Here is a 12,406-nt window from a genome sequence, read left to right on the forward strand (position 1 = left end):
GTCCGTGTCATCAAAGAGGAAACGCGCAGACAGTGATAACACAGTAGGATCATGGCTTACATGGGGTCTCTGTGAACAGCAGTCACCCTGGAGAAGGAGCAGAGAAGTCTCTCTAAATGGAAAAAGTCACTGCTATGCCTTGCCTGGCTTTGCCTTTCTTTTCCACTCCCCCCTTCAACAATGGAGCCAGTCCTCTGCTACCTGGGGTGGGTGGGTGTGTGTGGGGGGGAGCCAGTGGGCCGCATCTCTGATGCCACAGAGAGCGCAGGTTCACGTTCATCCAACACGTCCAGTGCACCACTCACTGTGTGCCGGACACGATGCTCAGGGCTTTCGCAGAGGTTCTGTTATTCACCCCCTTGACAGTGACCTTGATCACGCACAAGCCACGAGATCCTTGTTGCACTTGAGAACCCAGTGTCTCCGTCAGTCTCTGCATCCTTGAGCCGTCTGACCTTACACAACTCTTTATCACCGCTCCAGCTCTCAGTTTCCTTATTTGGGAAAATGAGGTGGTTCCCTGCAGCCCCCTCCAGCTTCAACATCTGTGCTTCGGCGAGTTTTATTAGCAACATTCTTGGCCTTGCTCTCGACGAGAAAGCTGAGAGCAGATTATCAAAGTGGAGTCCACAGGAAGCCAGCTGGGTTTGAATGCAGCCTTGCAAATATTTAGAAACACTTACCAGCCTACAGATGATTTATTCCCACAACGTAGTCCAAAGCATCATGACAAGTTTTGGGATTTGATGGTAAGAAACAGATTAGACCCAGAAAAGGGTAGGACTGAGGCTAAGGGGCATCTGGGGATTTTTATAGTTTCCTTTTTTTTTTTTTTCGGTCCCACCCTTCCCCCACCAGTGTTGACCTGATGTCTCTGTGCTGACTTTGGGTGCTTGGGACTTGAAGGGCGTGCAGAGTTTGCTTTGGGGCTCCCAGGGGCGGAGCGCTGGGAACAGTTCTCTGTCGAGAATTGAAAAACGGTAATAAGTCCGCTAGAAGTCAGTCTGCTTCTGCACGGTCGCTGAGCTGTGGCAATTCTTAGCAATGTCAGCAACAGAGTCTGCCTCCCCACTGGTCCCGACCTCTCCCGCCGTCCTGTTCATTTCACCCACTCCTTGGCCACCGCTGCCCGGGGAAGGAGAGAAGGCGGTCTCAGGGCCCCTGCTCACTGTCCACGACCCCGGGCCCTCCCCGCCGGGGTGCAGCTGAAGTCGTAGCTCCTGTCCACCGCCCGGAACACGGCCCCCTGCCTCCCACGGCTCTGTGACCTTTGTCCCGCCCCTGATTAACAGTGAGCTTCCACTCTTTACCTGCAAACTGTTTCACCAACATAGGCCATCTTGGTGATGGGGACTATGCACTCAGGGTTTAATGCTCTGTGGCTGCCCCCTTGAAATTCTGCAGGATTTTATCTTTGACTGTGGGTTTTATAAGAGAAGCCCCAGGGCACAAAGGAGCAGGCACCGGGCGCTCAGAGCATCACCTCAGACGTGGCGCCGCCTCCTGCCTCCACCCGGCCTCTGAGCAGTTTTTGCACTAGCCCCTGCACATGAGGTAGCTGGTTCTGCCTTCAGCCACCCTTGGTCCATCTCTGAGTCACACGCCCACTCCGTACTCACGGTGGTGTGACCCGAGGGGAGAGCCGGGCACAAGTAAGAAGGAGGGGCTCCCGACCTGGGAGGAGGGAGCTGGACATGAAGTGCCACGAGGGCTGTGACACCTGCCACCAGAGCTGTCGGGAAAGCCCTCCGTGGGGATGCAGAGGAGGTGGGGCGTCATAGAGAAGTTAGCTTCTGAACCAGGCGCTGAAGGGTGGGCGGAGTTTCAGCAGGAGAGGTTATGTAAGTGGTGCCAGGTGACCATCACCTGGGTTGTAACACTTATGTGGCTGGTGACCAGGGGGCGGGGCTGGAGCATTGGGCATGGGAGCCCGATGCTAAAATGACACAAAGGGAGGCTGGGCCCGTCTCCACCCTCGTGTGTCTCTCCTCCTCTTTGAACTTCAGTTTGGGTTTTCCTCATCTAGAAAATGAAGGGGTTGAAATAAACGCCCTCCTCCGTCTAACACCCTTTGGTTCCGCCCGTGAAGCACCCCAACCCACCAGCGTTTGTCCCAGCTCATCCTGGTCATGACCTTCCCGTCTGCACCTGGACTCTGCCTGGGCCCTCCCCCCGCTGACCATACCTGATCTGTCTCCCCGCGAGCACGTAGCCTGGGCGTTCTTGGTTCACAGTGGCTGGGCTTTGGGGGGATTTAGTAAATTGTTTTTTTGATAGGCTTTCCATCCCGAATCATTTTATTGCAGCTGTATTCTGTGTTGGGAGGGAGAGCGGCTGTGATTCTAGTGTAATTCTCGCGTGCTCCATGTTTGGTGTCGTTCAAGCATCATTTTGTTGGGCCCGCAAGACTGAAGGGAAATGTCACTCTGATGCAGGGTTGCGGGGGAGATTAGCTGTCCTGTGGGAACCGTTTTCCCAGGATAATACTATTCCTGGGGCCATCTCTAGGGATGGGCGGTGAAGCTAGAATCCTTCTCTCAGCTTTGACCTTGAGGGAGTCAGAGAGTGGTTCCCATGGAAGGAAGGCTGTCCCCTTATCAGAAAGACAGGCCTGGAGCCAGGAGGAGGAAGTTGGAGGAAGGGGACAGCCACGTTGTTGGCCTTTGGGGACAAGAGAGCAGTCTTCAGACACGACGGGGAAAGAGGCCGCGTCTGTGAGCCCCGGGCACGAGTCAGCGCGGGCGGGCTCCGGCCTGGGGCTGGGCAAGCAGGGCTGATTTTCTGTTTCTGTGCCACCGTTGTGTATTTCCCTTCTGCGTCCCCCTGGGTGCGGGAGTCTTTCTCGAAATACCAGAGGGGAGCCAAGGGAATGACTTTATTTTCCGTGCTTAGAGCTTTAAAGAGGAAACGAGAAAGCCCCGGGGGCAGTGAGGTGGTAGCAATGGTGATCACAGAATGAACCTCCAGGCCAGGGCTGTGAAGCACGGGGCGCAGGAGGGGCCCCTCGGGCAGCCGCCCCGCCCCGCCCGAACAGCCTCCTTCCAGCGCCAGCCCTCGGAAAACCTGGGCTTTGCTCTGATGAGGGAGAGAGCAGCCGTGAAGGTATGTGGAGATCAGCCCTCCAGTTCCGCAAGGACTCAGCGGAAAGCCCGAGTCGAGGTTCTCCTATGGTAACGGAGCGAGAGTGCCGATGCTCGAGATGCTGCTGAAACAAGGAGACAGCAGGGTGAGAGCCAGCACCACTAACAGGAACATTTTGTAATGAGAACTTAAAATTTTAAAAAATCAAAAAATGAACCAGGAATCTTGCTCTTCAGGGCAAGTCCAGCCCATTAATTTGATCTATGTCCCCCCACCTTCTGCAAGCAGGGCATTGGGGGAGGAGGGCTGCCGTCTTATGAAGAAGAGGGTCCTGGGGATCAGTTGGGTGCCTTGGCAAGTATGTCCATCGGAGAGCTTGGGAGAGCACCCTGACACTCAGGTCCTCTCACGGAGTGGGTCGTGGCCCACGTGGCCATTTCCAAGGGCAGGCTGGCCCGGCCAAGGACGAGCCGTCTCTGACGCTGCAGTGTAGAGGCAAGTGACCCGGCCCCCAGCCCCCGGGTATCCGTGCCTTTGAGAGACCCCAGGGGCTGCGGTAAGGGAGGCAGGAGAGCTCTGATTCCTGCGACAGTCGCAAGGCTGCTGCTGATATTAACCAACGTACATAATGCATTTATAATTCTCAGGCTCCATTTCTTGGTAGTCTGCCAAGATGGAGTGGCCTGTGGTCTTTTCAGGCTCAAGTGACGTTGAAAGAAGCGTCAGGACATCGTCCACACACAGCAGGCCGCACAGAGTAGCCATCAGATGCAAAGGCAGCCGGTGCTGTCTGTCCAGGGAAGAGGGCGGGGCTGAGTGCCTGGCGGGGCTGAGTGCCTGGCGGGCCTCTGCACCTGCCTCTCTGGGACCTGGGTCCTCAGGAAAGACCTAACTCTTCTGTTCTGTAGTTCTTCCAGTAATGTTCTCGGTTTCTTTGTGACAAAGATTATTTCACCCTCTGTCTGTTACTTACACAACACACACACACACACACACACCCGCTTCCCCTCTCACACAGCCAGGGTGCTGGAGGAAAGGCAGTTAAGCCGAAGGTACTTGGAAGTCTAGGAGGGAAAGGAGGGCTCGTATGAGGCAGTAGTTCCCAGAGGAGGGGAAAGAAACAGACAGCCTTGGTCTCTGGACATTACAGAGCAGCGCTGACGTTCACCTGGGATGGTGATACCCTGCTTTCTCTGGGATTTCAGCCTCTCAGGTAGCTGGTCCAGGATGGCATGGACTCAGCAACCCCCGCCTGCTCTTAACTCTTGCATTTCCTTTTCAGATCTTACAGGTGAACAAGGTGATGTCCATCTTGTTTTATGTGATATTTCTCGCTTATCTCCGTGGCATCCAAGGGAACAGCATGGATCAAAGGAGTTTGCCAGAAGACTCGCTCAATTCCCTGATCATCAAGCTGATCCAGGCCGATATTTTGAAAAACAAGCTCTCCAAGCAGATGGTGGACGTGAAGGAAAGCTACCAGAGCACGCTGCCCAAAGCAGAGGGCCCCCGAGCGCCGGGGCAGGGAGAGCCCGCCAAGTCGGAGTTCCAGCCGGTGGCGGCCGTGGGCCCCGACCTGCTGCGACATCAGAGACGCTACAGCTCCCCCCGGGTCCTGCTGAGCGACAGCACGCCCCTGCAGCCCCCGCCCCTGTACCTCATGGAGGATTACGTGGGCAGCCCCATGGTGGCCAACCGAACGGCGCGGCGGAAGAGGTACGCGGAGCACAAGAGTCACCGGGGGGAGTACTCCGTGTGTGACAGCGAGAGCCTCTGGGTGACCGACAAGTCGTCAGCCATCGACATCCGGGGACACCAGGTCACGGTGCTGGGGGAGATCAAAACGGGCAACTCCCCCGTCAAACAGTATTTTTACGAGACCAGATGTAAGGAGGCCAGGCCCGTCAAGAACGGTTGCAGGGGAATTGACGATAAACACTGGAACTCTCAGTGCAAAACATCCCAGACCTACGTCCGGGCCCTGACGTCAGAAAACAACAAACTGGTCGGCTGGCGATGGATACGGATTGACACGTCCTGTGTGTGTGCCTTGTCGAGAAAAATCGGAAGAACATGAATTGGCATCTCTCCTCATATATAAATTATTACCTTAAATTATATGATATGCATGTGGCATATAAATGTTTCTATTGTTTTTATATATTATAAGTTGACCCTTATTTATTAAACTTCAGCCACCCCACCGTATATAAGCTTTTTTCTCAATAAAATCAGTGTGCTTGCCCTCCCTCAGGCCTCTCCCATCTGTTAAACCTGATTCTGTAAACCCGGCTCCCAGGAGCCGCCCTGTAAAATCTGTGTACACCAGTATTGTCAAGGCCGTGACTGTCGTTTTTAGTAAACTTGTTGAAATCGGCTGATGTTGGAGTGGTGTGTAGACGCAGGGATGGCCCCCCTTCCGGGATGCTTCCCGGTTGATCAGTGAATTCAAAGAACTGCCACCCGCCCCCGTCACAGGGGTGCCCGGCAGCCGGGAGCCGCAGCCTCAGTTCTGGCCGGCAGGCTCGCTGCCCAGAGCCGCCTCGCCTTCATCCGCTGGCAGTTTTGCCACTGAGAGTTCTGACTTGCTCCGACATTGCCGTCCTGGAACAGTGACAACGAAGCTGGTGGTTGTCGTTTTGGAACTTTCTTTCCAGCACATGTTTGGGGGTTTGAAGTTGTTAAGGGTTGCATTTCTTTTTTTTTTTTTGGCTTTGGTTTTTTTTTCGCTTTTTGTCAGTGGTTTTCATCTTTTTAGGCACATAGGGGGAAGAAACGTTAACTATTTGTAACAGAATAATTGTACTGTTACCTAGAAGCAGAAACGAGTCATCTGCACACAGAAGAGACAAACTGGCTCCTAAGAGCTTCTCCTGGCGCTCGGCCTCCCCCGCCTCCGCGGGCCCTTCCCAGAGTTGCCCGAGGAAGAGCCCAGCGCTTGGAGTCAGACCCGGCTTCTCATTCCAGCCCCTCCCCATGGCTGTGGGAGGGTTTTGCAGGCTCCCTGAGACTAGGTTTCCGTGAGTCAGATGGGGGTCTTGCCTACCCCACAGGGTGCCCACGATTCAGCTCAGCACCTGCTCCAGGCGTCCGAGTGTAGGACAGGCATTCAAGAACGGTGCTCCTTTATCCCTCTCCTTCCTCTCCCTCTGTATCATTTTTGGTCGATTCATCACTCTGAGATGTAAAAAGTCCACTTGGAAGGAACCTTCCAGGCGCCTTCTGATCCCAGGAGGGGGCACTTGGTGACGCAAGCCAGAGGTGCACCAGTGATGCCCTCCGTGCGATCTTCCCCCTGGAAACAGTTCATCATCTGGGGTCTGGAGTCTGAGGACCCCCATCTCCGGTCTGGTCAGAGGCTTGAGGTACCCGAGATCCCATGACGGTCACTGCATTACTGCCTTGAAGCCCTGTCTGGTCACTTTCCTGATGCCCCACCTTCTTCTGAGGCCACATACGCCATCTCTGGAGCGGCCTGTGCTCCAAGAGCTCGCTCTGACACATGCCTGATAGAATCTGTGTCCTTTACGTGCTCGGCCAGTAGCAGTGGCTTTGGTGAGAGCATTGACACTCTGCACTCCGTTCCAAGGGCCCACAACCCCACGGCAGGAAATGAATGCACCATGTGCCCACCAGGTGCCAGGCACTTTCAAACACTGCCACCTGCCCTTAGTTGTCACACATCCTTCAAGGTAGAGATTGTCATCTTCAATGTACAGGTGATGAAACTGGGGCTTGAGGATTTAACATGCCGGTGGCCCCAGAGCAGGGGAGTGGCAGAGGGGAGATGTAAATCTAGGCTTGAAGGATGATGTGGTCCTGTCTTCTCATCACTGGTGCCCACCTCCTGCAGCTTTGCATTCAGAATGAACATCGTGGTCCTAGGGAAATGGAAGCTTCGTTCTCTGCACGGAAACCTTTGGAAGCTCAGGCTTCATGAGCTGCATTGAGAACACAGTGAACCCTGCGATGGGATTCTGAGAATCTTACTTTTTTTTTTTTTTTTTTTTTGCCAACCAGTAAACTTTAATGTTAGTTACTAATTTCACACACTACAACAGAAAAATCGCAGCCCCCCCCCACCTCCTCCTTAGAAGATAAGCCCCTGGGATCTGAGCCCCAGCAGGGTGAGTGTCAACCATGCGGAGGAAGCTGGGATTCTGGAGTAAATGATCACAAAGCAGGAAGGGAAGAGCACAAGTCTGGCTGTCCCCCAGGGGCCGGGAGGCCGGCCTGGGCAGTGGGTCTGTCTGTGCGTGGGACGAGGCTCAGTGCCGAGCCAGAGGTGCTGGTGCACGGACGCCCTTGGGAGGACACCTGCTCTCAGGTTGGAGTTGAGGGGCCCTTCTGTTCCCCTCTGGAACTTCTATTCCACACGGGCTTAGGGCTCGCCTAGAGGGTCTGGCTGCCTGGGGAGGTGGGCTTGGGCGACAGACCTCGGAGCCTGGCCTGGAAGAAGGCACAGTCCCCAGAGAGCAGGGCTGCGTCCTGGCCCCACCGTGAATGGAAGGCGTTTCCTGTATGTCCCGAGTGAGTCTGGAACAGCGTCCTTCCCCGGTAAGTACCGCTCGGGGAAGAAAGTGGACGTGGAGGCGATGGAAGCAGGCCTGGGAGGAGCTCCGGGCTCCCGGCTGTGCGGCGGCTCTGCCTCTCCAGTGCTGGGGGCACAGTTCCCCTTCCACCACTGTGCTGGCATCAGAGGTCACAGAAGGACCGCAAAGCCAACGTGTTCACCTCCGGGGCCAGAGCAGAGCCTCCGACAAGTTCCATCCAACACATGTGTTTGCCGTGGTCCTGGGGGACGGTCACCTCACCTCTGAGACAGGCGGGCCCTGGAGGGCTGGAGTCCGGCTCCTGGAGGCGCTCTCACTCTTCCTCCTCTTCCCTGGGTGCCTGGCTTTGGCCGGAGCTGGGTTAAACAGAGACGTGTGTTGCAGTGTGAGGAACTTGTCTGGCTAGAAGGCAGGTCCTGGCCCGGCTTTGTTGCCGGTAGTCGTGCGACCTTGGCTAACTCACCTGTCCCAAAGCGGGCGTTTCAGCATCACGAGCTCCTGCTGCAGAGACGGCCAGCGTCCAGACCTCACGTCCTCCCTTCCTCCGTGAACGCCACGGTCAGAAGCCCTGTTGGCCGTTGGCCGCCTCTCTGCTCTCTCATCAGCCTCTGAGGTACCCCCTCTCTGGGCTGTGTCAGCTTGAGCAAGTTACTTAACCCCTCTGAGCCTTGTTTTCTCTGTCTCTAAAATGAGGATGGTGCCTCCTTCATAAGATCGTTTTGCGATGTCACGAGAACATCCTGGTCCTGGCCCACCTGTCCGAAGCCCCCAGAGTGTTACATTAAGTTTGGGGAGATTTTCAGGAGCCCTCACTCTGGGATTCTGGTAGGAATTTCCAAACTTCACAGTGGAGAACGAGTCCTAATTGAAGAGTCTAAATCATCTCCCTCTGGGGGTGCAGTCCCCTGGGTAGCATTCACCCCCCTGCTTCTATGGGTCTCTCGACCCCTTCTCGGCACAACTGCCAGCCACCCACGTGATCTCCTGGAGAGTGTGTGTGGGTGTGGGGGGTGGCGGGTTGGTCCTTCTTGCAAATTGACGGGACACCTTTGTTCTTACATTGTCTGTCCATCTGTCTGTCTCAGTAGTGTCTGGCAGTGCCTTTTCCGGGTTGGTGACTTAGGATTTGGCATTTTTGAGGATCTTTTGGCTGTTCTTCCCTCCCCCACACAGGCGTGTGTGTGTGTATGTGTGTGTGTGTGCTTTCTAGTTCACTTAGCGTGAAAACCCTCCACCGAGGCTGGGAGAAACCGTCCATGTTTATTTTATTACCTCCAAAGAGGTGTGCAAGAATGAAGTCTGTGGCGTCCATTCACAGCGACCTGGAGATCTGTCTGTCATCCCCCAGGCTCCAAGCTCGGGTGGCCCCAGGCTGTGCAAAGCCACATGGGCTCCTCCGCCTTGCCCCACCAGCCACGGCTCTGCTCAGCCTCAGCCAGTGGCCTCGGAAGCCTGGCCAGGCGCCAGCTGTCTCAAGCACCCAGCCCACCCCCCACCCCCCTGGCCCCAGGGCCCGGAAAGTGCTCCTTGCAAAACCCAGGAAGAACCACAGCCCCAGGAGATTGATTCTCTCAGCTGGAGCCTCTTCAGCCCAACCCTCTTCCTCAGAGTCCCCGCCCCTGAGCGAAGGAGACCCTGGCTCACACGTGCACCCCCAGTTCTGGCGGGCTGGTGGGTTTCTCACAAGACCCACGCGCTTCATCACAGATTGAAATGCAGGTGCCTGCATGTTGACTGGAACCCCTGGGTTTCTGTTTGGTTCCAGATGCAGGGTGGCCCCGCTGGACCAGGAGACGCACAGCCAGGTGGGAAGACCTCTGGAGGGCCGTGGGTTTGTCTCCTTCCATCCTGGGCCTGTATTTGGTTACAGGACGAAAGGCCAGGGAGAGCAGCACAGGTGGGCAGGGGGTGACAGGGGGGCCCAGGAGGCGGACGGGGAAGGCCCAGACATACCAAAAGCCTCTTCTAGAAGCTGCTCCCGCTGAGGAGTCTGGCTGGGGTGCACCGCTGCAGGGTCCAGGAATGACACTGGGTGCACCGGGACAGAAACCTCTGTGGCAAGAAAAGATGAGCGTTTATTGGGAAATGGTGCAGCACAGCCTGATGAGTCAGGTGGCTTTTCACGTGGAGATGTAGGGAGGTTCCTGCGCGTGTTTGCACGTGTGTGTGTGTGTGTGTGTGTGTGTGTGTAGTTGCTTTGATTCCCCAGTCATTGATGTAGTGCATTTTTTTCAGGAGAGGTAATGCTTGAAAAGAATGTTCCGGAACACGAGTTTAACCTTTAGGAGACGGAGCTGGTAGCCAGCTGGGGAGCATGTGGAAGAAGAACATTCTTGGGGATAGAAAACAGACCGATGGAGGTTGAGGATTTATAGGCAGAAAAGGCAGCGGGCAGATTCCACCAGCCAAAACAGAAGGGGCTGAGGCTGCGGGCCTTCTGATTGGGTAGGAACGTGATGGAAGCTGGTGCCGGGGGTAGCAGGTGAAGGGTCAGGTCAGACCAAAGAATAAATAATCATAGTGATGGTTATCATTTCCTGGCCTCTTCCTCCCGGGAAGGCACTGTGTACACTCTGGTCGTTTTAACTCTTTTGTGCCGTGAAGGACAGCTGTTAAGAAAACTCACTTCCCTGGGGCTGTACAGCTGGTAAGGGGACGTGCCCATCTGGGCGCCCGAGAGGTCTGGGTGGTCTGGGAAGCACTTGCTCCGAAGTGTGTGAGGAATTCAGCAACAGAGAGGATGCTGAGCGCTTCAAGGGACCGTGATGGCTGACTTTCAGTGGGGTGCGGGAGTGAGGAGGGCGGCAGGCACTTGCCACAATTAGCCATTAAAGGATCGATAAAGCAGGAATTCCCAGTGATCGTCCCACCCGAGGGGCTGCCAGGCTCCTCAGCCCAGCGGCTCACTGCAGCAGGTGGGAAAGAGGAGTGGGTCTCCCACCGCAAACCCCCCAAACCATCCCCCCAGCACCCAGCGACCCGTCAACCACTGTACCCGGGGAGGGTGGTTGGAGCTTCTCCCTGCAGGACGAAGACCAGCATGGCTGTAATTTGGGGGCTTTGGCAAAAAGCAGAGAGGAATTTCAAATGGGGACAGCATAGCATGGTTCCTCCTCCCTTACAATCAGAAATCCATCTTTTATCTGTTCAATACAGTTTTAAATCTGTTGAATGCCTGCTAGGTACTGGACACCCTGCTTGACTGTGTGGACTCAGCACGAGAGATGTCGTCCCTCCTGGAAGAGCAGTGAGTGGAAAGGATGGGCCTTCTGGTGCAGCTGCTTAGAGGCCCCTTGGTAACGTCCACCTCCTCGCCACAAGCCCCCCCTCACAAGGAGCTGGTGCTATTTTAAAACAGCTCTAATTATCTGTTAGAAATCCATTCCCTATGATGAAGCCAAGTCTACACGTAAAATAGCTGTAACTAGCTTGTCAGCAAAAGGGCTCGAGGAACCCAGAAAATGAGCAACTAAATGCTGCTTGGAACAATCAGGGAAGGCTTCCTTGAGGAGGTGACTGAGCTGGCTCTTAAGGATGAGTAGGAGTTTGACAGGGAGGAATGAGGGGAGGGATATTGCAGATGGAGGAACAGCGTTCAGAAGTGCAGGACAGTGGAAGAGTCTAACACATGTAGAGGAAAGTGAAAGGTTGGGGTAATGAGAATTATGTGACTGGAGGAAGCTGGAGAGAAGAGATAGGAACAAATAATTCAAGGCTGTAACGTTTGAATCTGATCGTTTGAGGACCCTCAACCTTAGCGTCAGAATCACCTGAAGGGCTTGTTAAAACTGATTTCTGGGCCCCATCACCTGAGTCTGACCGGCTGGGTCTGGGCGGGGACTGAGAATGTGCATGTCTGACAAGTTCCCGGGAGACACTGCTACGTCCTTTGAGAACCACTGGTTTATTAGGTAATGAGGAATCAACAAGAGTTTTTTTCAGCTATTTTTTAAAAAGAGATTGTGGTGCTAGCGTAACCGCTGGATGGACTGGAGACGGACGGAGCGGCAGCTGGAGGAGCAGCAGCAGACAACACAAGGGAGGACCTGCACTAGGACGAGGTCCGGGGAGCAGGGGAAACGCGGGGTGACAGGAGCGTTCTTCAGGCGCCATCGGTTGGATCTGGTAACCAGTTGGAGGTGGGAAATGAGAGAGGAAGGCAGGAGGAAGATGACCGCTCCGTTTTGGAGGCATGATGACTCTAAATCAAATTCAAGAAGACTGCAACACAAGTGGGTTTGAAGACAGGAAAGACAGAGAAGGAGTTTGAGGGGCCCCTGGGGCATTAAGAGTCCACAAGAGATCATTCATTATCAAGAGAGAAGGATGCTTGACGTTGTGAAAGAACAGCTTTTATTTATTTAGAAATAATTCCACATAGGTAAGCCTCTCCATTTAGAAATGGGTCTAGGTGGAGCTCCATGGGAGGAATCCAGACCCCTCTAGGGATCTGTGGCCCGGCCTCCCCTGGAGGTGACCGAGAAGGCGGGAAGAACACGCAAAGGTCCAGGTCCTCACACCAGAGTCACTCCACAGAGATGTGCCTCTGGGGTCAACCTGAGGACGCTGCTGTCGGAAACCCTTCAGGCTACAGTTTAAAGGAGAAATCAGACACTGGGAAACCAAAGCCTAAAGGTTCTGGTCCAAAGGGACCCCTCGTGGGTCTACTTTCTGGGACCTTTGGCTGTCTCCTTGAAAGCCGGTTGGTCAGCCAGGAAAATAAAAGATTCTTCTCTTTTAGGAACATCCTAGAAAGAGCCAAGGCCCTTTCT

The 12,406-nt window shown here is 54.8% G+C and overlaps 1 protein-coding gene across 1 annotated transcript in view; it reads left to right on the forward strand.

Moving 5' to 3' along the window:
* Positions 1 to 5,449, forward strand: part of NTF3 (neurotrophin 3) — a 62,481-nt gene extending 57,032 nt beyond the window's left edge. Inside the window, exon 2 of the mRNA XM_010996980.3 lies at positions 4,364 to 5,449. Coding sequence (XP_010995282.2) covers positions 4,364 to 5,158 — 795 coding nt within the window. The 3' untranslated portion in view covers positions 5,159 to 5,449. The remainder of the gene's footprint in view (positions 1 to 4,363) is intronic.
* Positions 5,450 to 12,406: the final 6,957 nt, after the last annotated feature.

Source organism: Camelus dromedarius, chromosome 25, assembly GCF_036321535.1.
Source record: "Camelus dromedarius isolate mCamDro1 chromosome 25, mCamDro1.pat, whole genome shotgun sequence".
Classification (NCBI taxonomy): domain Eukaryota; kingdom Metazoa; phylum Chordata; class Mammalia; order Artiodactyla; family Camelidae; genus Camelus; species Camelus dromedarius.